This window comes from Phycodurus eques, chromosome 12, assembly GCF_024500275.1.
Source record: "Phycodurus eques isolate BA_2022a chromosome 12, UOR_Pequ_1.1, whole genome shotgun sequence".
NCBI classification, from domain to species: Eukaryota; Metazoa; Chordata; class Actinopteri; order Syngnathiformes; family Syngnathidae; genus Phycodurus; species Phycodurus eques.
In genome coordinates this window covers 19,516,467-19,542,934 of record NC_084536.1, presented here as the reverse complement: position 1 = coordinate 19,542,934, position 26,468 = coordinate 19,516,467, and the positions used below count along the sequence as shown (strand labels likewise).

At 41.1% G+C, this 26,468-nt stretch overlaps 4 protein-coding genes across 5 annotated transcripts; 1 reads left to right on the top strand and 3 right to left on the bottom strand.

Annotated features, from left to right (window-relative positions):
* Window positions 1–1,612: 1,612 nt before the first annotated feature.
* gtf2e1 (general transcription factor IIE, polypeptide 1, alpha) lies at window positions 1,613–9,093 on the bottom strand. Its single transcript, XM_061691720.1, has 6 exons — window positions 8,784–9,093; window positions 7,342–7,637; window positions 6,141–6,298; window positions 3,783–3,978; window positions 3,438–3,676; window positions 1,613–2,568 (listed from the first exon to the last, which is right to left on the bottom strand). The coding sequence occupies exons 2-6, from the start codon at window positions 7,629–7,631 to the stop codon at window positions 2,108–2,110; spliced, it is 1,344 nt and encodes a 447-aa protein (XP_061547704.1). The 5' UTR covers window positions 7,632–7,637; window positions 8,784–9,093; the 3' UTR covers window positions 1,613–2,107.
* A 493-nt stretch (window positions 9,094–9,586) lies between these two features.
* On the top strand, window positions 9,587–13,536 carry rabl3 (RAB, member of RAS oncogene family-like 3). The gene is made up of 8 exons (XM_061692527.1): window positions 9,587–9,655; window positions 10,026–10,117; window positions 10,242–10,371; window positions 10,460–10,574; window positions 11,026–11,176; window positions 11,403–11,474; window positions 13,003–13,041; window positions 13,195–13,536. The coding sequence occupies exons 1-8, from the start codon at window positions 9,610–9,612 to the stop codon at window positions 13,249–13,251; spliced, it is 702 nt and encodes a 233-aa protein (XP_061548511.1). The 5' UTR covers window positions 9,587–9,609; the 3' UTR covers window positions 13,252–13,536.
* Window positions 12,790–16,292, bottom strand: LOC133410900 (granzyme B-like). 2 transcript variants are annotated; one of them, XM_061692526.1, is made up of 5 exons: window positions 16,142–16,292; window positions 15,894–16,041; window positions 15,464–15,599; window positions 14,793–15,059; window positions 12,790–14,695 (listed from the first exon to the last, which is right to left on the bottom strand). In XM_061692526.1, exons 1-5 carry the CDS (start codon window positions 16,275–16,277, stop codon window positions 14,531–14,533), a joined length of 852 nt encoding a protein of 283 aa, XP_061548510.1. In that variant the 5' UTR covers window positions 16,278–16,292; the 3' UTR covers window positions 12,790–14,530. The 2 variants fall into 2 exon arrangements, with proteins under 2 accessions (XP_061548510.1, XP_061548509.1); XM_061692525.1 differs by having other exon boundaries at window positions 15,894–16,065; window positions 16,142–16,266.
* A 662-nt stretch (window positions 16,293–16,954) lies between these two features.
* Window positions 16,955–26,193, bottom strand: LOC133410792 (UDP-glucuronosyltransferase-like). Its single transcript, XM_061692323.1, has 5 exons — window positions 25,222–26,193; window positions 23,552–23,683; window positions 23,359–23,446; window positions 19,041–19,260; window positions 16,955–17,380 (listed from the first exon to the last, which is right to left on the bottom strand). Exons 1-5 carry the CDS (start codon window positions 26,191–26,193, stop codon window positions 17,098–17,100), a joined length of 1,695 nt encoding a protein of 564 aa, XP_061548307.1. The 3' UTR covers window positions 16,955–17,097.
* Window positions 26,194–26,468: the final 275 nt, after the last annotated feature.

Genomic DNA, 26,468 nt, shown 5'->3' with positions numbered 1-26,468 from the left:
CTTATGTAATCTTCGCAGGCCAATCCTGCAAAGCATTCATCATTTCACCCACACACACAGCCTCAAAACAAACACATGCCACCTTTGTCCTCTGGATGTCAATGTTAACCCACTCTGATTATTTGTCACAAACATAATTAAGATAAGCCAAAAGAAATAGAGAGCACAATAATTCATTACACCTTAACGCAGCACAGTCTTTTCAGGTTTTACACTCGCATTATGGTTTCCTTGTCGAATTCAGTTCGGCCGCTTTCGAACCTCCCCACATATCGTTCTCTCTCGTGCTTGCCTCGCCAGATCAATGGCACAGCGTGGGATTAGGTTTTTAATTGCACTGTCCTGAAGGGTGGGAGTTGTTTTAATGAGGCCGAATCCCGTTTTCCTCCTGACCTTTGAGGGACTGCCCTACAGGTGTCCATCCTCTGACTTAAAAGAGATATATGGGCTAGGAGGGCTTCCCTCTCGAGGTGCCCGACCTCAGCAAGTTCGTCTGCAGAGCTTGACATTTGAACCTGAACAGTTTTTTTTTTGGTCCAAACAATTTAAACAAGACATACACTGCAAGATGGCAGTGGTTCTCAATGTTGACTTGTACCTTGGGGTCTGCAAAATAATTACCCATAAACTGTTGTAAATCGTTTTTAGTATTTGTTGTTAGTACCACTTTGTTAACAAAAGAAAAAACAATGGTTACTAAAATAACTTTAAGGTGTCAAAAGTAATAATAATACACTACGAATTACTAAAAAATATTTTGTACAAATCAGGCATTATTTTATTGTGGTGCTGCTACAGAATAGAGCTGAACGATTAATCGAATTCAAACCGACATCGCAATGTAGTAGTAGAATACAATTTTCAAATGGCTGCAATTTGAGGGGGGGGGGGGCGGCCATAACACACCAAAAGAACAAGCTTCTCGTGTCACCAGCTCCTTTAAATCCCTCTCACACAAACACAAACATCATCCAATCACAAAGCACTTTCACGACTTCCCGCCGCTTTCGCGCATGGAGCAAAGTTGGCAACACTGACTGTGCTTTTATATACCAGCTCCTCTCTGTTCGCAGCCATGTTGTTAGTGAAAGGGGTGCACAATGCACATCAGCTTGTGACAATGTATAAGTATTGAATTCAACTTAATTGAATTTGGTTAAGTTCTTTTTTGTTATAGATGTGAATAATTAGGTTGAAACTTAAGTCCCTTGGCATTTCGTGGTGCACATGACAGTTACGTTACTAAGAGTTGTTTTCTGTATCGTTTCATATAGTGAAGCTATTCCAAGAAAATACCCGCCATTCATGCAGGCTGTGGCACTGTAGCCCAGCAGGGCCCTTTTTTTTTAACATACTGGTCTATTCCAGAGGAAAGGGCAGCATAAGCATTTGTCCTTTGCACACTGCTGTTTTAAAATGGTGTTTGCCCACAGCTTTTTAGTCCGATTATATTGACATTTAAACATGCTGGGACTGACAAAATTAAAGCAGTCAAAATGAAAGCATACCGAGATGGGTACGGACTTGGTTGGCTCAATGCGAGTCTTGTACAATTCAAAATAAATGTCTGTACTTAGTTTAAAAGATGGAAAAACTACACGTTGGTGGCAGGGGCAAAAACATTTATTACCATTTCAGACTGAAATGTCGCAACACATTGCTCTTTTTATTGAGCAATCACTTGAGCCTTTAGGTGCACTACATACTATATATACTATAAAGGATTCACTCTTCACAGCCCCACCATGTAGAGATGACAATAAAGTTGAGACAGATTTTGTCTTCAGGTAAACAGCTGTCTTAATTAAAAATCTTTCTTTTTCCTGAAAAAAAAAGACCACTGGTTCTCAACAGCTGTTTAACCTAAAAGGTAAAGAAAAACACATTGGCACAAAATGCAGATAGCTAGCTTGCAAGATGTAGAACATACTTGGGAATGAATACTATACACAGAGTGACCTCTGAGGCAACACTGACAAAGCAAGTGTGCTTGAATTACTTGGTAAGCAGCATCTTGAGAAGTGTCTCCACAAGTGCGTCCAGGCGACGAGTAAAAAGTGGCAGCAGGGTAAAGGGAAATGTAAAAAATATGCTTAAGTGTGTGTATTCAAAAGTACATGTCTTGGAAGAGTTTTTGCCCCATTTCAATGTAGGCTTCCTTCTCCTGTGCAGACATCTGCTCTACCAGCTCTGGCCTCTGGCTCACTTCCCCATAAGAGAACGGCCGGCCTCCCACCGTCACCGTCGGCTCATCTCCCACCTCCTCAAAATCGTCGTCATCCTCCTCTTCCTCCTCTGCAACCCGCCGAGGACCAGCAGCAGCTACATGAGGGGGAGGAGCAGACGGCACCTCTTCGTCGGATTCACTGGTGTCGCTCTCCGAGTCGCTGGCATTGGCCGAGGCAGACACCAGCCCCCTGGCGGCAGCGTTGGCTCCGCCTCCACCGGGTCCTGGCACAGCTCGCTTCTCATGGATGAGCAGGGCTCGCATCACCTCCTCGTTTTCATCAGCCTGGCCAGTTCCGGGATGACTTGCTCCATCCTGGATCCTGGTTGCAGTGTCTCCCCCTGGGAAACAAAAACACTTTAAAGGATAACGATATCTAATAACTCTTAAAGTAACGTGCAACTAAGATATTCACTTAAATTACTATTGTTACAGGTTCTTCAACGGAAGACCAATATATATGCATTTCTACAAGAATGGATATATTAATGAGAAGAGCTTGCTTCGTCGGAAATCAACTAAGTCTATGATAATTTCGAATCAAGCAATTATGTTTGTAAAGACATCTGGCCATGCCTGACTGCTACGTGTCCTCAGCTTTTGAACAAAGGCAGCATAAGCTAGCTCTGTGAAGGGTACTGACAGAAAGAGATAACCTGCTTTGACCGGAGATAGGCTGCCATGGCAACAAAAAGAAGAAACCAGGACTTTAAGGTCACTGTGGAAGAGTCAAAGGGGTAGAGCGGATTCAGTTTGTTCTACATTCAATCATTAGAGATGAGCAATAGAATAATGTTTAAGACTTGAAGAGTGTTAGGGACCAAGCCCAGCCGTAAATAGCAAAAATCTATAATTAAAACCCCACAAAAGGTTCACATCTGTCCATAGATGCCAACAAAGCACTAGTTTTGCATTAGACCGGAAGACAGCCTCTCTAAATGAAGCTCAACTCCTCACTTCAACATAGTTCACAAGATACCACAAGATGGCGCCAAAGCAATACTTTTAAAGTGGACAGGGCTTTGACACAAAAAAAAAGCAAAAGGGTGAAAACCCCACTAATATGAATCTGTGGAAAGCAAATTGGAAATATGTGGGGAACACTGTACATCACCGCACGTCAATTCTTGAGCCACCACACAAGGTCCAAAGAAAAATAAAAAATAAACGCTATTATACAATGAGTGAGAAATAGAAAAAGCACACTTACGGTTCTTCAGCATGTCAGTCTCGCTGTAAGCACCCTGCACTGTGCTCTGGGTCAACCACACGGGCCTCTCCTTAGATGCTGTACCCTCACTTGCTTGCTTCTGTCGGTCGTCCTGCTCCTCCATATTGATGACAACATTCTGGGTGTAAAGGTCAGCGTAGGATGAGCCTTTGTTGGACCAGGTTTCCCGGTGTGCGCCACCCGCAGCATTTCCTGCTGCCGCCGCGTTACGTTCCCGGCTACAGGAAAAATCCACGTTATTGTCTTTCTACTTCTAAAATGTATGTAAATTCAAATCTCCAGGACTGAAGGGTCCACATCATGACAGCGGTGGCAGAGACTGACCTCTGCTTGAGGGCGGGGATTTCTGTGGGCTCGGGCTCCAGCAGATCATGAGACAAGTTCACATCCTCTGTCTCACGTAGTAGCACATAGATGGGCTCAATCTGCTCGTTAAATCGTGCCACCAGTGTCCTGGCATCAGGACACACAGATTCATCCTCTTCTACCTCCGTCTGACAGAATGTGCAACGGAATGTACCTGTGTGAAAAGGCCCATCCAGATAAAGAGTCTCTGTTGACTACTAACAGACACTAAAACCCTGTTTTAGCGGTACAATTTGGTTCACACATAAAATTTCTGTTGTGGAAAGTTGCTTCTCATCCTTACCATACTATATTTGACTACAGTACTGATGCTTACCAATACAGTACCTGTGTAAGGGTACTTAAAGGGTAGAACTAGACAAAGTGCAGTATTCTGATTGGAATGGAATGAACACAAACTATGCCTTTTCTCAAAGTGCATCTTTGTGTAATTAACCTAACCACACGCCAAGATGAACTGCTGGATTTCCTTCGTTGTTGCCCTTTGTCGCTGTCCTCGTGTTAAATTCACTGGCGGGTTACACTGTGTTGCACTGCTATGAAGCACAGGCAAAACTGCACTGAAATCAATACTTGAAGTCGTAAAAAGATAAAAGCATGAATTGGTCATAGAAACATCCATCCATCCATTTTCTGTACCGCTTTATCCACACAAGGGTCGCGGGCGCGCTGGAGCCTATCCCAGCTAACTTCGGGCGAGAGGCGGGGTACACCCTGAACTGGTCGCCAGCCAATAACAGGGCACATATAAACAAACAACCAGTCATAGAAACATGCAAACACATTTACGGATAAAGATTAATCACAAGTCAAAGGTGAATATTCAACCGACAATCGCACCATATGAACCAACAGTTTTTTGTATCTGGTTCGATCTTATAGGTATGTAAGGGTAACTGTATTCTTAATTACTGTGTATCATTTGCAACCTTGAAATTACCTTCTATTCTGAATTTTCTTTTTTTGAATTAAAGCAAATGTACTGTTAGTTTGGACAAATGACAAGCTTGAAACACATTTTGATAGCGTTCCGCTTTAATGACACTTAGTTAGTGCCCCATAAGCGCTGTAGGTTATTCCACTGTGCGTCTCTTTTCCTCAAGGGGAGATGCTATGAATGCTGCACTGTGCGGCTGAGGGGTTTTGGACCTTGTATACACATCCTCTGCTTCCTGTAAGAGGCCATCTGCTTCCCGTGCTGATTTCACTGTCAATAATGGGAACTGTTCCAGGAACAGCACACGCCTTGTGTCTGCTTTGTGCGTTGTGGTTTGTGTAAAAAACACCCGCAAAAGCCCTCCCCACCGCAATCTATAGCAACCGTTTACCTGAGGTCGCTTACATGGAAGCTGCATGAATGCTGCACACAGACGGAGTAGACATTAACCATAAATCTGATGCAATAATTATACCATTTAAAGAAGCAATACATCGACTTATAAGAGTAAAAGGCTGTCATACTTTACATCAAAGAATGTACATGGTCTACAATTTTATACTGTAGCCTAAATACATGGACAATTTTGACAACATTATCGATGTATTATTGTTGTCGGTGTTCAAAGTCAGAGCTGTAGAGACACCACAGATGAGTGAGTCGCTGCAACTGAAGACAGACAGCTGTCACACTGTCACAGATGTCCAGGCACAATAAAAAAAATTCTACTTTTGCTGCTTTTGTATCAGGAGTAAAAACAGTTTGACAAAGATGAAAACTGTAGTACAAAACCTATGTACCCTCTACAAAAGCCTAAATTGTCATATTAATTTCTTCAGCAGTGCATGTGATTTATGCAGATTTCTTTGGGCATGCTGAGCTGATTGACATTGTGGTATTTTGCAATATCAGGTTGTATTTGATTACCCAGTCAAAGCGGTATAACAGCTGTATAATTAATACAAAAGTTGGATCAATGCCCAACTTAGAAAATGTACTGTACCTTGATAACCAAATCAGGATACAAAGTCACACATTTTGATGACTTTACTATATACGGCTTGCCAAAGGCAAAAATGTTTAAATACATACACACCATAGCCACTGGTGGAGAGGAAATTTAATTACACATATGAGGAGTCATATCATACCCAGTTAGTGTTATCTTATTACAGTCTTGTTGCAGGCAGTAATGCGCAACACCATTTGAATTCCCACAACAATAAAAATACATAATTCTTCACTCATGGCCAACAGCCTTCAAAAGGTTTTGAGGAAAATGGCTGTGTAGTTCTTGCATAACAAACATACTGTGCACAGTCAAAACGAAGATGTCCAAAAAGGTTACCTACCTGGAGGAGGTAACAATGATAGTTTACCTGTCATGGGGTCAAACAGCTGATTGGCTTCTAGATCAGTGAAGGTGGAGAAGCAGCAGGGACACCGGAACGAGGCACGGTTGGTGGAGTCACGTTCATCAGTCTCTATACGACGTCTCATGTGATCCAGTTTGTACTTGACCACGTTTACCAGGACCCTGTCGTTTCAGATTGGAGCGTTATTAACATACAGTAAAGGCAAAATGGCTTTCTAATGCAGTAGAAATCAAGTTCAGTTCATTGGCATCAACTTATCAGGTGTGTTTGGACGATGGAAAAAAACATGAGCGTGACCCAAACAACGCTATGCCCACATTTAAGAATAGTTTTTTTGCAAAGGTACAGGGTGACTTCACCGCATATGAGGGTACAGTAAAACCTCAGATCATGGGTCTTCTGAGGATAAAATACTGCCAATGCAACAAAGTAGTGGCTTAAGAAAATGCATATAGAGGCCATAAAGGTCATAGAGCACTAGTCAGCCTCCACCAGGCAACCCAATAGAAAACCTATGGCATGAGCTAAATGTTTGAGTTTCCAAGTGGCAGAAAATAAACGAAGGATTTAGAGTTTGTGAAAAGAGGAGTGGGCCTAAACCTCTCCTCAGCTGCGTGACGAACTACAAGAAACATCTCATGGCTGTGCTTACCAAAATGTTCAAAATTGTTCTACTTGTGTATGAAAAACTTAATTCACTCACTCAACTATACAACTACTGCAACAGTTTTTACATGGTGTAAAAAATATTGGCACCGCTGGGGAGACATTTTTCAGCAAATTATGCTATTATTAGTATTTATAAAGAGACGCATTATGCTTTTTTTCTTGACTGTCTGACATGAACTCAGACTAAAGTTTTCCTGTTGCCATGGGTGCCAATACTGTATTTTACAATATTATAGCGAGTGCCATTTTCTTTATTGAAAAAACACATTACAAATGTTTTTATTTTTTGGAGGAGGCTGGAACATGTCAATGCCTTTCAACTGGGAAGGATGATTTGTGATACGAGTAGTCACGGAACGAATTCAACTCTTCTCTTAAGGCACCACTTTACCTGAGTAATAAAGTTTACCCGTGCTTTACCCTTCTTGGTGTTGGTGTCACCAAGCTCATAATATCAAGTGAAAAACAACCAAGGCAAAAGAGTCAGCATGGATAATTCATATTAAAAAGAAAGGCACGATGAACTATGGTTCACCTGTAATTGATAAAATAGTAGTTATGTCGAGTCGTCTTGCCGTCAGGGGCCGTCTCCACTCTCATACGACACTTGACAAACTTGTCAGCTTTCAGCGTGTTGAGTACGGAGCGCAGTTGTTTCCGGTCAAACTTGAGCAGCTCCAGCATGTCCTCCTCGCGGACGCACGGGTTGCGAATGAGCACATCCAGGGCCAAGGCATGCTCCACCCCGTAGAAACCCCTCACCACCATCTTGGCAAGACGCTTTAGTGCAGCGGGTACCTCGGTCAAGAGTTCTGGTTCTATCATCTTGTGCTGTGGAGGGAAGCGGTCCTACATTACGGAGATGTACCTCATAGATCAGCTTCGGAAACAACCGACAAGTTAGATATACTATATACCATGCTGCCATTCGCTTTGTGACCGGTGCTTCCTTTAACACTCACCACGGTGAACTGTACTCTTCACTCGCACAGAGAAATTCACTGGTCTATGTTTATCTATGAAACACTCATTGGCAAGACCCACCCGATATTCACTCTCTGCTCACCATGCATACCACTACCCGCACTCGCCGTTGTAGCAGTTTTATTAACCTCTTCGTTCCCAAAGTCCACACTACTTTTGGTCGATCTTTTCAATTTTCTGCTCCAAACGACTGGAACACTCTTCAACAAATAATGAAACTCACCTCATTCATCCCAATACCATTGTTTAAAAAGTTAGTGAGGGATACTGCACATGACTTCTGCAACTGTTTTTAGCCATATTTACCCTTTTATTCATCATATGCTATGATGTAATGTATTTTTGTAAATATGTAACTCTACTTTATCACATTGTGCAGTTTGTTGTTTGTTGTATAAATAAGTATTTATATAATAAGTAAGTATTTATTTGTTTTTATTGTATTTACTATTTGCTTTTACTCGATTTGACTAGTCTGTCTGCAAGCCAGGTCAGCATTGCAAAGGAGAATCTGTTCTCAACAACCTTACCTGGATTTAAAAAAATCAGAATCAAAAATAAAAAGATTAAATAACTAAAATGATTAGGAAAAGATGTGATCTACCTAATGTGAACTAGTAGTTATATGTCAATAATTAAAAAGAAACATTTGTTATATGTCAATATTTAAAAATAAAAATAAAGACAAAACTCATTCACGTTACAAGATATCCTTATCACAACTTTTATCCGTCAGGAGCAATCACCCACACGATTTCCAGTACAGTATAATTCTACTGTCCATTGCAGTATTAGCTTCGTATTGATTCTAAGGTTCGAAACTTGTTTTCATTTTCCTTTTTTTTTTTTTATACAAAACCAAGTAACACTGCATGTGTTTTAGTCAGTAGCCACCCAGACGGTGAGGGAAATTAAACGGTGTTAAATGATAGCAGCTATGATAATAGGGTAAAACACTGCTTGATTTAGTTCTTTCTCATGAGTTCAACTTACCTGCTTCGCCTCTAAACTCTGAAGGGACACTAAATCTTTCCTCTGCCACCTTCCTCACTTTTCAGCTATTCAGAGAAAACACAACATCCTTGGAATTAAACACGGAAATCAATAAGTTTTAGGTTTGTCACCAGCTAAATTTGCTAACATGCTCCCTGGCTAAATTTGAGCAGCGACTCCGGAAAGAAACCCCAAACCGGAACAAAACGTTTTTTCTCAAATTCCAATTGGCAGACGAGGACATATTTAGCCAATAAGAAGGCATAATGTTGAGAGGACCCCTCACAAATAACAAATGGCATTAAGTGTACATTAAACATAGGCGGGGCCTATCCTGTTTTCTTCCGGCACGCGCCAGTCAGCTATTGTAAAGACATAGATATGAATGGGTACGTGCGGCAGCGCAATGAAGCAGATCAGGTAACCGTCGTGCCTATATGGCGGCCATCTTGGGAAGCCCGAATTTCCCATAGAAGGCAATACATGGACACTATAACTTGCCAATTTCTTAACTGGATTTTCATGAAAGTTACTGTTTTTGTCAACGCCAAAGCGTATGATATTAATAAACAACATTAAAATATTTTTTATATTTTTGTATTTTTACTTGTGAAAGGGACTCCCAGTTCCATGTCGTAATTTTACGACGTTTTACCCAGCCGTAGCCAGCACAATGCCCCAGCATCGTTGGTCTTTTGGTTTTCTTGTCGTGCACATACGTGGAATGCGCTAACGACTTTGACCTCCCTAGCCTAGCGTCCCCATCGGCACGGAGCTCAAAATGGGCGTGTCGTAGCTACCAATACATATCTGTGAGCGGCAGATCATGGCTTCTCTTGATCGAGTAAAGGTGCTCGTTTTAGGCGATTCTGGTAAGTACGTCTTTTTTGAATAACATTAGTCTTCACGGCTATGTATGTATACATATTATAATACCTTGCTCCAAAGTGCTGTATGGTACAGTAACTTGTAAACATCCCCAGTTTTAGCCTGTCTGTATGTTTTGCATGCAAGGCAAAAGTGAGTGTGGAGTTTGCATGTGAATGATGCAAACGGTCCAAACCTCGGAATTGCACACACGTGTTTGTTTATTGCCATGCTGTGGTTAAGATGAATGCATTAACTTTAATAATAATATTAACTACAACTTGGTCTCCATATTTGTGTTATTTTTATTCACTAAATAAGGAGTTGATGCATTCAAATCCCGAGTGTTGTACATTCTGCTCTGCTTGTTCACAGGTGTAGGAAAGTCCTCTCTTGTACATCTTTTGTGCCAGAACCAGGTTTTAGGGAATCCATCATGGACTGTTGGCTGCTCAGTAGATGTACGGGTAAGATGATGTTTAATTGAGATGAAAACTAATGATGCTGTTGGATTTTGTTAAGTGCCCATGGTCTCTCTGCCTTAACTTTGTAAATAATTAAATGAAATGTGCTCTGAATTTTGCAATACAGGTCCAAGACTATAAAGAGGGAACCCCAGAGGAGAAAACATACTACATTGAACTATGGGACGTCGGGGGCTCGGTCGGCAGTGCCAGCAGTATCAAAAGCACCAGAGCTGTCTTTTACAATTCAGTCAACGGTAGAGTTGCGTTCATGCTCCTATAATATTTGTACAACTTACAGCCGTGATTTCTCCTTGTTTGTTTCACCTCCCTTATGATTTTCAGGAATTATTTTGGTGCACGATCTGACGAATAAGAAATCCTCTCAGAATCTCTATCGCTGGTCACTGGAAGCTTTAAACAAGGATTTGTCTCCAACGGGCGTCATTGTCTCGAACGGGTACGCATTTTTGCCGTGACAAATGATGCAGTTTCACTTCACTGGTCCAAAAACGTTCATTTATTTACCACAAGTAATGTATCTTTACTCATCTATCTATGCTTACGACGTCGAGTAACAGGGAGAACAACTAAATGTGCTTCCATTAGATGGCTGAAGGTACAATTAACACGTGTATCCACCTGTTGCCATTCATATGACAGAGTAGGTCATGTCTTCCTGCGAGTATATTAGCTTTGTGCTCAACTAAGCACGTCCACACTTCGTTACATAGTCTTGAAGTTTTTGTTTGGTGGTGCGCCCTGAGATTTTTGATGTAAAATGCAGCATGTGCCTTGGTTCGATAAAGATTGTGAAATACTGGTTTACACAGTATCGATCTTAAGCGATGTATTTTTTAGTTACCTGTAAAGGGATACTGTTTTTTTCTTTTTCTTTTTTTTCCCTGCAGTGACTATGACCGTGAGCAGTTTGCCGAGAACCCGGTGCCATTGCTGCTCATCGGCACAAAGTTTGACCAGATTCCTGAGAACAAACGCTGTGAGGTTCTCACGCGGACGGCCTTCTTGTCCGAAGACTTCAACGCGGAGGAGATCAATCTTGTAAGTCAATGTGTTTTATTCATCAATACCCCTTTTGGATGCTGGATACTACTGAGACAACAAGCTATCGACGCAACGTCTATAGGGACTCCTAGTGGTTGTGCACCCAAAAGTAGGCGCATGTCAATTGTTCCATTAAAAGATAATGCAATCGCGTGTATTTATAGGCAAACAAGATCCACAATCTCTAAGGGTTTGTGAATGAAAGTGTGCTTTGTTTCTCCAGGACTGCACCAATCTGAGATACTTGGCTGCAGGCACGTCCAATGCAGTAAAGCTGAGCAGATTCTTTGACAAGGTGAGATGAACTGAGTAGAACATGCAGCATTCATTGACCTGGATTAAAACCCATCTCTTATTCCACCTCCCACCATCCGTCATCTAAATTATAGCTGTAGTCCTAATTTACAGTATTTTGGATGGACACAATATTTTAATCAAGAAAAAAGACGGACGCTAGGAAAGTGTCAACACTGTCAGTAACTTTTATGACATGTTTCAAGTAATCATCTCATTTCCTGTACTGCAATTTAGAACAAACCATACTTTTATGTAAGAGGTCATTTGATTTTGAAACAAGATGATGACATTTCCTGTTTTATTATTATTTATTTTTTTACACTGTGGAACGTTCAAAGTCGAAGCATTAAGTAGTCTATACCAAACATTTTTTTTCCCCGTAAGAAATGATGCAAAGTGGGCATTTTCTGTGTAACAGTTCTGATGTTCGGCATTTGAATCCTACTCGAAAATGCCCATAGATGTGAGTAGGAATCAAAGTTATATAGTTTTTGACTTTTCTTTAGCTTCAGTTTTTTCAACTTCAGTTAGTTTTGTTTGTTTTTTTAGGGCGGGTTTGTTGATTTCTTTATTATTTTTTTTAAATTGAAAATACCCGTTTTTCGGTTTAGTTTTCGTTCGTTTTAGTGTTAGTTTTAGATTTTTGGTGGAATATGGGATATATTTTCAGGTGGGAGATTAAAAACTTATTTTGTCATTAAAAAAAAATCAACAAAAGACAGCATTAAAAAAATCAGTTTGGACAGATAAACAACTCTCCACAAATAAAATATAAAAAACAAAATATATAGATCAACCCAAAACGCTTATGCAGGACATAAATTGACAAAGATGATGCTATAGTTATACTTGGTCTTAATAAATGTTGTGAACAGACTGCAGTTTCAAATAGTTATTGTTTTTTATTGAAACTCTCATTTTTATTTTTATTTCAGTTAACGAAAATGTTTGCTCAGTTCTAATTCTCGACATGTTGTTCGTTTTCATTTGCTATAACAACCTTGGTGAGAATGGTTGTTTGTCTATATGTAACCTGCAATTGGCTGGCGACCAGTCCACGCTGTACCCTGCCTCTTGCTGGGATTGGTTCCAGCTAACCCGCAGCCCTAATGAGGACATACACGTAAATAATGTAAATTGAACTTTCTCTAAACTTTGAGGCATATACAGTATTTCCAGAAAATGCTGGTCGGACTCCAAACTGCACCACTTTTGGATGCATGTTTACTGCACTAGTGTATGTGAGCGTCCTAAAATGTTTTGATTCTTTAAATGTACATTTCTCAGGCCAGTTAAACGCTCCTGCGACATGGTTGACCTCAAGTGGGGTTTTTATTCATTTGAGCTTTGAAAATGCATCTCTTCAATACAGGGCAACTCCACAAGGGAGCGCAAATTCCCTATACAGTACACACGCCAATGTTTGACATGTCTTGCATTACACAATAGAAAACCATTTCACGTAGCAATTTTTTTATTTTGACATTTTGCGATGTGATAAATACATGTACTGTATCTCCAAACAGGTGATTGAAAAAAGGTATTTCACAAGAGATACAAGTCAGGTAAGTTTTGCTTTTAAATGATTTATTTCTGTTTATAAAATTAAGAAAAAGCTGCACTGTCGTCCTATACTATCCAAATATTGTTCAGTGTTGTCAAAATGTACTTCTTTTCAAGTCATTAAGAAAATGGATGCCATGTGTCTGTCTCTGCAGATGACAGGCTTTACGGACCGAAAGCGCTTCAACTTCAAGAGTTTGCACTATGACTGACAACGGGGTCTGTGGTTTGACTTTAGCAAATGTAGATTTTCACTTTCATTTACTCTTTGTACAAAAACATTTACACAGTAATCAGTCATTTTCAATTCAAATGCTATACGTAAACCAGTCAAAACTGCACAGTGTCTTGCGATGACGATAGCTACAGAAGTTAGCAGGAAGATGAGAGCAATTATGTAAGCAATGTTATGTACAGTATCTGTCTAATGCTAAAATCATTAAGAAATGTGTCGTTCTGTAAATGCATGTTCAATAAACCAGATTGACAAAGCCAAACCAGATAGATACAATCATTTTTTTGGGTTGTTGTTGTTTTTTTGCTACTTGAGTTTAAAAGACAATATGAATTGTCCTTTGGGGAACATACTTTTGTCTGGAAATGACATAAGTGACAAAAGACTGTACATTAAGACATTTTATTATTACTATTATTCTTTTGTGTTTGTTAGTTAGTATTTTACATTTTGACGGTGTCAAAAAATATAGGACAAGCGCGATAGAATGGGATGGATGGGCTTCTAGCAGAGGTGGGAACAAGTCTTTGCGAGACACAAGTCAGTCTCAAGTCTTTGGGACTTGCCTGCCTTGACTCGGGACTTGAGGGCAAAGACGAGACTTACTTGTGACTTGCAAAGCAATGACTTGATCCCACCTCTGGCTTCTTGCGTTATTTTGCCAAATTGAAACGTCCCAATTTGGCTGGTGTATAAATCATTTGGAGCTTAACTGTACATTTAGAGCTTTTGCTGTGACGTGTCTTTTTCAAAACGAGAGGTGTAATACAAAAAATACACTCTCTTTTCTCTAAAACATTGATTATATATTAATCATCCATTTAATAATTTTAAACGGTCTATTAAAATATTTTGAAAAGCTGTAGTTCATAATTTGACAATTATTATGAGCATAATCATGACGGAACATATGTACCAATAGAAAATAAAAAGTACATACGGGTTTTAACACTTTATATATATTTGTATTGATCGAAGTCCACATTTGTTACATTCAGTTAAAGAAACAATAATTGGAAAAGCAGATGTCTACATTTGGCCACACAGCTGACAAATCATTTCAGCAAAGCAGAAGCAAGACTCATCCATTTATCTTGCTTTCCATTTGTTTTAATATTGAGAATAGATTACACGCGCATTATTTGTGGAAGCTCTTTCAGAATGAACTGTACCTGCTTTTTTTCTGAGAACTAAGAGCAATCAAGTCAACATGCCATCTAGCAAGCATTTAGCAAGTAAAAACAAATGCGGTGGGCTCATGCCACAACATTCCCCTGCATCACTTCCTTAATCCAGGGAAGGAAGGGGTGGACTTTAGTGAAGACATGCGGTATCCTGTGATTACTGCAGTCCTCTTTGTTGACAAAGGCTGTTATTCCATGAGCCTTGGTGTTGCAGATTAATGGTCCTCCAGAATCCCCCTTGGAAACAGAAAGATTATCACAGTTTGTCAGTGGCTAAACGTGTTATTTGATGCATGTGCCTGTGTGGTAGTTTATGATAAATAGACTGCATTACCAAACAAACCCCTCCCTTCTTTTCAGGCCTGGCGCATGTCATGTGATCTGACTGAAAGTAGTGTTGCCAAATGTTTTTGCACTCAAAGTTGAACTGTATCTTCTCGGTGGTCTCCTTCAGTAGGTCTGAAGAGGGTGCCTCCTTACATCCTCCCACAGTTTGGCCCCAGCCAGCAACAGTACATCTCGTATTGGCTGGGATCTTCTCATCCTTTTTGGGCAGTCCGATCACTTTGACATACGTGTTCAGTTTGGCTTTACGTTTCAACTGTAAGAGAGCCGAGTATGACAATTGGTTATCATTGTTCCGTTATCGTGTGGGACAGTCTAAGAACTTCTGCACACACTTCGCTTAAATTATATAGAAAGCTAACATACTGTATTTAAATCATGATTTCTTAGCACACGTTGGCTGCCAATTCCGTATATGGGTAACATCTACATCCAGCCAAACAGGTCGAAACTGTATTGTACTTTAAAGTTAAATATAACTTAACTGTACTTAACAAATGTAATGTGCTGGATTTAAAAAATGTCACTCTAACATTATGCACCTTTCTTGTAACACTATTGGGAGCGCTCGTCCCACACATTGAGAATCACTGCTTTCGATGGGATGAAAACGATGTTTCAAGTTTTAAACAAAAGTAAACATGACTTTTGTTTGTTTACCTGAAGTAGCATAATGTCATAGCTGAAGTTCCCATCGAATTTTGAATGAGGATGGAACTTGGCCACGGGACTCCGTTGCTGACTTTTCTCATGCATGCCTATGTTGTGTGCTCCAAGTATGACTGTCGTCCCGGGGCTGACAACCAAAGGAAGAAACAAGCATTTAGTTTATATTTATTGTACCTGTCTGAGTAGAAAGTTGTAGGTTTTCTTTTCGTGCGCTCCTTGTTTCCATGGGCGTTCTGTTCTGCATGCTTCAGCGTCCTCCCTCAAGCCAAAATATGCAAGTGAATGTGTCGAAAGTCATCAAAATCAAACTCGTGGACAATTGAGTTTATATTTGGATGTGAGAAAAATGGAATGATGAAAATGTGAGCACAAAACGCCAGGTTGGAGACATTGGAGATGCACGGCCAGTATACAAACTCACTGTTTGCAGTGGGCTGCAGTCAGAACAAAGTCCTCGCGGATTAGTATGCCGCCACATTTGTGGACTCCTTGGACTTGCAGTGATGCCATGTAGGGTTTGGAATGAGGCTTTGCAACCTTACCGCCCACTATGCTGCTCCCTGTTGCATCTGATGAAATGGATATGCAGATTCCTTTTTTCTTCTTCGTCTATTTGTACTTTGTAAAAATGAACTTCATAACTATGTACAGACATTAATTGAATCTTACCTGCAACCCAGGAGAAGAGATGAAGGGCAAATACGGTGCAGTAAACATGCATCATGATTGCTGTGCAGGATGAGCACTGACTGATCAGACACGTTTCGAAAGATAGACACCCTAAGTCATTAACCCTTTCCCCCATAAAGGAAATTGATGTGAGGTGCTGGCAGATGTTGTGATGACACCTTTTCTTTCTTTTTTTTTTATCCTTTTCGCTACTGCGCAACGACTACAATATAATCATTATTAATAGTCTGCAAATTGTTAAAAATGTTATTAATGCATTTTCACTTGCGTTTTAATCAACATTGAGTCATATGCTTTTATACTTTAACTTTAAGTGACAATTTAATATAAGGCCAGAGATTGATGATTGCCTTCTCACACATTGTGGTCAAATATGGTACGAAGAACATTTGTATTGTGATTAATGTCAGACTTATATTAACATGTTCTGCAAATTTAATTATTTGTGAATTAATGTTAAGATTATAGATTACATTTGTAAATAGTTGTTTTTGTCTAACATCGCTGTAAAATTAATCACTTAATTTGGGTTTCAGTAATGACCAATTTCCATATTCCTGCTTTTTAACGTATAGAGGTGAAAGTGAAAGCCCTATAACCCCAAATGAGAGTTATAGAAGTTCTTCACGAGCTCTACAAGAGAGTGACTTTATTCACTGTCTATTTTTTCATTCAAGCTTGAGGGCAGTTTAGGAATTGACCCCATCAATGTTCTTTATGATCAAACCTTTCAGATGGCAGTATCTGTTCAGTAAACCAACAATATACAAAAGCAAGATTTAGCTTGACCATTTAGCCAAAACAATTTTTATTATTTTTTTTGTTTAGATCATCTTAAAATGTTGCCGGCACACATTCAACACAGACACACATCCATTCATACACCATTACAATAGTCATAGAACTTTACATCCCATTTACATCTGTCAGAGCTTTTACTCTGATTTCCTCTTTGCAGTCCCCTTTCTACAACCCTTGCGGGTGCAGAACAAGCAGCACTTAAGAGTCACCCACAGCGCAGTCACAACCACAGCGAGCAGGAAACCAGCGACATCTAGGCTGTGGTACTGGAACCAGTTCAAATCGTGTGCCGCTACACGTAGATGTGCTGCTCCTTTGTGTCTCATGACAAACTCGGTCCAGAAGACAGCCAGGTCCAAAGGCTGAACGGGGCGGTCCAGGTGTATTGCGGACAATTTTACCATCTTCTCTTTATAACTGCACAGAGGCAAATATGTATGTCACTGATAATGGCCACTGTCAATAATGACACATTAGGGATGGATGAACTATATTCACAACTGGATTGCAATAAACAACATCTGCATGCTCAGCATGCCAAAGTTGCACAATTCCGTGCTAATTACGGCCTGCCGCACACCAAGTGAAGCGGCCAAATGTGACTGAACTGGACTGTTGCAAAAAATACAGTCGGCCACTCGCACCCGCACACCAGGCGATTGACCCTCGCACACATAACCAACTTGATGCAATGGAAAAACTGCAACCTCTGGTGTTCTTATTGGGGGAAAAAACATTTTGAGACACCACATATACTACTGTATTATTTTTTACTGAACCACAAACAACATGGAGAGTGTGTGTTTATATATTATACATATTGCCCCATTCATCATTGACAGTACTCGTTTATTTTGGGAACAGAGACTCTCCACGCTTTGCTTTCTAGCTACTGGTACATATAAAATTATAAATACTGTAATACAAAAATTATTGACTGTTACATCTGTGATGTTGCAACGCTGTTTACCTGTGATTTAAGTTTTGAATCGCAGCAAAAGTCGACAGTTCAGTTGGATTCGGCCAAACAGATGTACGATGCACATCAGACCTTTGCTACGCTTGAAAGAAAGTACATCAGCAAAATACCTGTCTATGACCTTGCTTTATCTGGACTACAGTTTGTTGACTGTCAAATTAAACCAAGATTTTTTTAAAAACTAAAACACCAATGGAATGCTGCTTTTCACAATAGCTCATAATGACATTATTGTCACGAATCTCTCCACTTGACCCCTATTTTTAGTGATAGACTGATGAACTACTCGCAAAATGTTCGGCATGTTGGGCTTTTAGGTGAAATCTCAGGATGAACCTAAAATGCAATATAACCAGCACTATATACATGTGAACTTATATTTAACCTCTCAAATTTTAAATACACAGTTTGAACTGTTTCATGTTTTGGTACTTTTGCACAAACAGCTGTTCTCTAAAAAGGAGCAGATGTTCTTGTTTTTTTTTTTTGGTTTTTTTTTCCCCTCCAAGGACGTCTACCTTTTGCCTTTCTGTGACTTGCAGTCTCTCTATCTCTGTTGTAACCTGCTGATGACATTGTGACACTAAGCTCAGTGGCCACTTCTGTCTGAGAACATCCTGTTTGATGGCATGGTACTGTTGGTCAATTATTAGTTGTCATCTTGGTATTATAACATCAAAATGTAAAGGGCATGATGAAGAGGACTGTTAAAATACTATTTTTAATTGAACCAGGAAATGTATTGGTCCATTTATAGATCAAAACACCTTTTGTGAATTTGGCCTTTTCCCTCCTTGTTAGAGGGAACAGCAAGTTGAGCAAAAAAAATGATGAAACATTGAACAGCTCGACAAATTAAGTTCACCTGCAAAGGTCATAGTTCATTTAGATTCATCCTGAAATTTGACCCCAAAGTGAAATTTTCCCAACTTCTTGTGAGGAGTGTATATTTTTCCTGTTTCAACTATTATATTTGGCCCATGTTGACATCACAAATACTGTAATGCATACTTCTCTAAACATCAAAATCACACACACAGACACACTAGAAGTCAGTCAAATGGGTTATTCTTAACATCCACATCAGAGTTGCCTTACCGTTTGTTATTGATAATATTATTCAGAGCCACCAGCAGTTCGTCTGTCTTCACGTCGTGCATACTGAGCGTCTCGGCAATGCCACGCACTACCATGCGGTGAACATTTTCCGCCTGATCTCCAAACAGTGGAAACATGAGCATGGGAACAGCGTTGCAGAGGCTTTCATAGATACCATGGGTCCCTCCGTGGGTGAGGAACGCTTTGGCCTTGGGGTGAGCTGAGGAGCATGTGGAAAGAGTTTGAGGTCAAGGAGCAAAGCAATCACGATATGATTGGATATCATGTTAGAGAAATCAATCGATTTGTATTTGTTAAACTCTTTTCATACAAATATTGCATTGCAAAGTGCTTTTCACAATAAAAGCAGCCACACTGCAGCCTGACTGATAATGATAGCAGTTTGGAAAATCCATTGATGAGGAAGGTAGAATGGGGTTAAAGTGACTTGAATAAAGGAGAGATAAAAATACGAGAAAGGGATAAATAAAAGTACAATGGTCCCTTGAGATGCGAGTTACCCATCAGCCGTCATATAGTGCTTTGCTTTGCAAGAAGAGATACAAGCACTGTATGGTGGTAATGAACTCAACTCACTTCACAGAGCAGCAGTTTGGCAGATAGTGAACAATTCTTAAATTAACTTAAATGCGCAAAGCCTACAGTGAAAAAGTGGACCAATGAAGCAAAGATGGAACTTCAAAGCTGTTTAGACTGCACAGGCTGGAGTGTCTTTGAAAATTCAGCTGGCAGCCTGGATGAATATACGGACACTGTCACATCCTATATCAGTTTCTGTGAAGATGTGTGTGTACCAACAAAGTCATTTCGCACATTCAACAACAACAAGCCGTGGTTCACTGCTAAACTTAAGCAGCTTCGCCAAGCTAAGGAGGACGCATATCAGAGCGGTGACAGGGCCCTGTATAATCGAGCTAGAAACCAGCTGACAAAAGAAATTAACATTGCAAAGAGGAACTATGCAGCAAAGTTGGAAAAACAGTTTAGCGCTAACGACTCGAAATCAGTCTGGCATGCATTCCAATCGCTGACTACTTACAAGCGACGATCCCCCCAAGCTGAGAACAATAGCACACTAGCCAACGACTTGAATACCTTCTACTGCAGATTGGAAAACGGACACTTTCACACCCACCCATCCAGCCGCACCCCCGACCACAATCACACCTCTGACTTCTGCGTTAACAATCCATGAACAGGCTGTGAGACGCATCTTCAAACAACGAAAGATTAACAAAGCGGCAGGCCCAGACTATGTGTCCCCATCCTGCCTCAAAGTCTGCGCGGACCAGCTCGCGCCAGTCTTCACTCAGATCTTCAATAGATCTCTGGAACTGTGCGAGGTACCATCCTGTTTCAAACGCTTCCAGCATCATTCCAGTCCTCAAGAAACCTGAAATCTCAGGTCTAAATGACTACAGGCCTGTCGCCTTGACATCTGTGGTCATGAAGTCCTTTGAACGTCTCGTGCTGGACCACCTCAAGAGCGTCACAGGTCCCCTGTTGGACCCCCTGCAGTTTGCCTACCGAGCGAACAGTTCTGCGGATCATGCAGTCAACATGGGACTGCACTTCATCCTAGAACACCTCAACAGTGCAGGGACCTACGCGAGGATCCTGTTCATGGACTTCAGCTCAGCGTTCAACACCATCATCCCTGAACTCCTTTCAACCAAGCTTCTCCAGCTCAGCGTCTCACCTGCCATATGCCAGTGGATTTACAGCTTTCTGACGGGCAGGACACAGCAGGTGAGGCTGGGGGAGGTCACCTCATCTACACACAACGTCAGCACTGGGGCACCCCAAGGTTGTGTCCTCTCTCCACTGCTCTTCTCTCTCTACACGAACGACTGCACCTCAGCGCACCCGACTGTCAAACTCCTGAAGTTTGCAGATGACACCACTGTCATCGGCCTTATCAAGGACGTTGACGAGTCTGCATATCGACAGGAAGCGGAGCGGCTGGAGCTGTCGTGCGGCCGACACAACCTGGAGCTGAACACGCTCAAGACTGCAGAGATGATCGTGGACTTCAGGAGGCATCCTTTGCCATAGCTGCTCCTCACGTTGTCCAGCTGCCTTGTGTCAACCGTCGAGACCTTCAAGTTCCTGGGAATTACAGTCTCTCAGGACCTGAAGTGGGCGACCAACATCAACTCCGTCCTCAAAAAGGCCCAGCAAAGGATGTACTTCCTGCGGCTTCTGAGAAAGCACGGCCTGCCACAGGAGCTGCTGAGGCAGTTCTACACAGCGGTCATCGAATCAGTCCTGTGTTCTTCCATCACAGTCTGGTTTGGTGCTGCTACAAAAAAGGACAAACTCCGACTGCAACGGACAATCAAAACTGCTGAAAGGATTGTCGGTACCCCCCTACCCAGCCTTGAGGACTTGCACACTGCCAGAACTAAGGCAAGAGCGTGCAAAATCCTCTCGGACCCTCCGCATCCTGGTCACCACCTCTTCCGGCTCCTTCCCTCAGGTAGGCGCTACCGATCAATGCAAACTAGAACTAGCAGACATTCCAAGTGCTTCTTCCCTCTTGCGATCAACTTCTTAAACACCTAACCTACAATTCCATTACAACATGCTGGCAATTTTTTGACTTGAGTTCGTTGTCACATTTCTGTGGCCACTCATGCCAGAGTAAGCATCTGCTCCATTTGCACACTGATTGAGGAGTATCTGCAACATTTGCACAACCAACATTGCCCCAGATGATCGTACTACTCGTCACTTTAAACCGCATACACTCCTTGAAGTCTCGGTGCCCTTTGCACAATGGTCATTGCACCGGACTATTGCAATATTAGTCATTAGAACTACTCTAAGTGCTAGAGGACTCTGCATCTTTTTGCACAATTGTCCAAAAAAAAAAAACATTTTAAAATTTTTTTTATTTTTACCAGATTACCAGATAACTAGCAACCCTTTACTCCTCAGTGACTGTTTTTTTTTTTTTTTTTGTCAATGTCTATGTCTCAAAAGTGTTCTCTGTCAATTGTTGTCGTACAAGAGCGGCTCCAACTACCGGAGACAAATTCCTTCTTGGCAAATAAAGATGATTCTGATTCTTCAAAAATAGGCTTCAAGCTGTTTCATGCCATTCCCAGTTGATGTTTACTGTCAAACTAAACGTCAAACCATGAGAATTACACATGTATGTTAAACAACCACATAAATTTGCTTGACAGTCTGCTATCTTAATGCTAACACATAATGAGAAACGCCATAGATCCATCCGTCCATCCATTTTCTTCCGCTTAGCTGAGGTTGTGTCGCGTGGGCACGAACTTAAGCAGGGAAGCCGAGACTTCGTCCAGCTTTTCTGGGTTGATCCAGAGGCGTTCTCAGGCAAGCCATAGTCTCTCCAGCGTGTCCTGAGTCGTCCCAGGATCCTCCTCCTGATGCGGTGTGCACGGAACACCTCACCAGCCACCTTCTCTCGATGCAGACGAGGAGTGGCTCGGCTCTGAGTCACTCCCGGATGACCAAGCTTCTCACCCTATCTCTAAGGGAGAGCCTGGACACCTTGCGGAGGAAACTCATTTTGGCCGCTTTTATCCGAGATCTTGTTCTTCCGATAACTGCCCAATGCTCGTGCCCATAGGTAAGGCTCAGAACGTAGATCGATCGGTAAATCGAGAGCTTTGCCTTTCGGCTCAGCTCCTTTACGATGACAGACCAAGACCGAGCCCGCAACGCCATAGATGCGCTAACGAATAGCATCTGTGTTGCAGCGTTATATAATCCTTTAAGCAAAAACATAAGTAATAATGATTATTATTATTATTATGGAATTCAATTAATTAAATTTTATTATTTTGGTATGTTTTTTAATCAATACAATATTTTACTGTAGAGTGGTATTTTTCTTATTTAAAAAAACATCACAAACATTTTTGTTGGATTTTTGGGCCGGAGGCTGGAATGGATTAATGGCATTTCCATTCATTTCAACAGGGAAAGATGATGTGAGTGTTTTGAGTTACAAATGTGATCATGGAAAAAAAATAAACTCTTATCTCAAGGCAAAATTGTAATGTAAAATAATCAAGAATAAACAACAATCTATCTTTATACAATAAGAACCATGATAAATTAAATACAAATAATTCATCTAACTACAACAAACAGGATCACAAGAAAGAAGACAAGAATATAAAGAGAAAAACAAAGTTATACATTAAAATGTAACGTAATGAAAAAAACAGGTTAAATCTTGAGTTCATTTTTAAAATATGACTACTATTGCAAATACTTAAAGTCGACACAAATATGGCCATAAAACCAAACCTACCTAAAAGATCATTCTGAGGTAGCCACTTCATCAGTTTAACATTCTTTGGCACATTCTTAAGTTCAACTCCAGTGTATCGCCACAAAACCTGAAACACACACACATTGACTGCATGGAAAAATTGGTTAATTTGGGCTATATGGTGCAGGATGTAGTGTGATAGTGTTATTTATTGTGTAACTGGTGCAGTTACCTTCTGTGGAATCTGCCGAAAGGCACCAAGGAATTGTTGGGCTTTCTCCTCTGGCATCTTGGACACCATGGAGCCCAAGGTAAAGATGATAAAGCCATCCTCCCCTGAGCCTTCTACAAACTCCTCCAAATCCTGCCACGACCAAACAAAGCATTATTTTCAGCACATCGGATGTAGAACATTGCGTTAGAAAAAGAATAATAATAACATGCTCCTGTACTTCAGGTTTATGTATGGACTGATTAAAAGTACTCTGTGGTACAGTTTTAATGTTGCAGATTCTATTCAGTGTACATCCACTCAGAATCCCTGCCACACTGGCCGTAGTGCAGATGTATACTTTACCTCAGGCACATTTCACGCATTGCAAGACAACAGCATTTTTTATTTGCTAAACATGCAAACAAGATTACTAAAGTAATCCCTAATAATCCTTATTGTTGTTTTCCAAATGGTTAGCTCTGATTTGATTAACTATTCAAACAGTTGTGAAGTGTTGCGATTTGGCCAAAGCACGGGTCAAAGAATGGAACCACAGTTGATACTTTGTCAATCTAGTTAAAATTTCACGTACTGTATACTTACATCTTTTCAATAACGAGTGTTTTCTTTTTCTTTTTTCCCCCCATAACCTGTCTTCTTCAGATGCTTAGTCATGCCAGCATGGTGAACTGTATGCTTTTTTTGTGTGCAACAGAAGAGTTTGAGATACTGCCTCTATAGTTATTTGTATTGAGTTAGATATTGATTGGGAATGCAGTTGGACAGAACAAGGTTTGAGAGGGGAGAAACGGAGAGAAACCGGACCTCTCAATTTGTGGGGGTTAGGGACAGATTCCGACCGGGAATTGCAAATGTCCGTGAATAATTGATACCCCCCTAGGTCAATAAGGGCTCTTGTTGTTAGCAGAAAAAGACACCTTACTGAGTACAGTATATTCAACTCATTCATTTGGTAAATCATTCAATTGTTTGAGAATATACACGTTTGGAAAGTGACTGTTTAAAACACAAGCCACAGTCGGAGTTTTATGAAATAAATTCACAAAAACCAACAGCAACTAATGCACACACTCATATCAATATCGACAGGAACAAAAATGCAAGAGCAACGTTTTAGATTGATTTTCTACAACTCCACTACTGTAGTTTAATGCATCACTGCACTGATTTCCCGGCTACCCAAAATGCTTCTTGCTGACCACATTCCACACTAGAGATGTTTTGCAGATGTCAAACTTAATTGTTACAAGTTTTGCTCTGAGCAACACCACTCAGAAGTGGGAAAAATGCTGACACGCTTTGGCCCTGTGAGGATGAATTTAAAATCTGATTGGTTTCAAGAAACAGTGCCATTACTAATATACTGTAGTTTAAGTTACATCTGTCGGTGCTACTGATTTTAGCCAAGAGAAACACGACAAATTGAAGAAGATAGATTGTTGGGTATAAATGAATACTATTTCTGGGAACAAATTTAAGTTGTAGATGTAAGTCAGTACTTTTAATTGTGTTAAGTCAGCAACAGGGTCCTTGCTGATTCTGACTGGCCACCATTGAAGGTCTAAGCCTGAACTTGTAAAGAGGAAGCATGTGCTGTAGTGTGCATAATACGCCTTGAGTGATTCCAGATGTGACACGTCATTGGCTTTAGTGGTTGGAATACTCACTGCGGGCAGGGGTTGCTGTTTTGCGCAATTGATACCGCCAATAAAAAACATGTTGGGCATCACAGGTTTGGGCCACTCCAGGACAAAGTCGTATTTCAGGAGCCAAATAGCCCCATGGCTCAACAGATTCTTGTAGGTCATGCCTTCCTCCACATAATCGCTGACCAACTCGTCAAAGTGGGCATACATGAGATGACACAAATAGGACTCCACCAAAGCCAGAATGTTGTTTTTGACCCTCTCTGTGAAGGTCATGACATCTGTGTTACCGGAGTAGAATTTGGGAACGTAAGACAACGGAACGGGGCACCGGTTAGCCTTGGAATCTAAGTCACAGGGAAGTCCGCGTAGGAAGTAAACAGCCGGGATGCCAAAGATACGAGCCAGGATGGAGCCGCATGGGAGGAAAGGATCTGTCAGCACCAGATCGAAGGCTTCATCCCTCAGCTGACTCAGCAGAGGCTGCTGGTCGAGGAGACTTCTACAGCCTTTTTCCTGGAATGACGTAAAGTTGACCAAAAGCTCTACATTGAACAACATGTCGGTGAACACCGGCGACTTGACGAAGACGCTGTCCTGGAGCTGCGCAAACGTGCCGTCCAGCTCGGCTTTGTTGTAGGGCACCTTGTAGAGCTGAGTCCTGTAGCCCTCTGAGCTGTTCATCAGCAGACTGCTCTCAGGCACCAAAACCACCACCTCGTGTCCTCTGCGCGTCAGCTCCTTCACCAAGATCTTCATGCTCAGCCAGTGACTCCCATCGACGGGAATAACCAGCACATTCCCCCCCTCCGCAGGCCCCAGAAAAGAGCAACAGAGCCCGGCCAGCAGCCCCAGTGCGGAAAACCACACCCTGACAGACATCGCCTCCTCTCCCTTGCTGCAAAAGTGGCCAAAATAGAGGAAGAGCCAGTCGCAACTTTTGCCAGTTGAAGTGTGTGTGTAGTGTGTGCGTGTGTGTGTGTGAGTGAGCATGTGGTCCTGGGAGCTGTTTTATCACGCATCTACCGAGCGTGATGTAATCAAAGCAAGACGGAGGGATGTAAGATTACACCAGTTAATCATTTGCAGTCGTGTCTGTCTATTTTCTTTTTTTACACACACATATCTTGTCACGCTCATGTTTACTCATTTACAACTGGGTGTTTTATGGAACTTTGTGTTATTACTTTGCAACTTGAGGGAAAAAGCAACGCATTTGTCAAACATTTAAACAGGCAAATAGTTTCACCTTTTTAATAGCGTTTTCA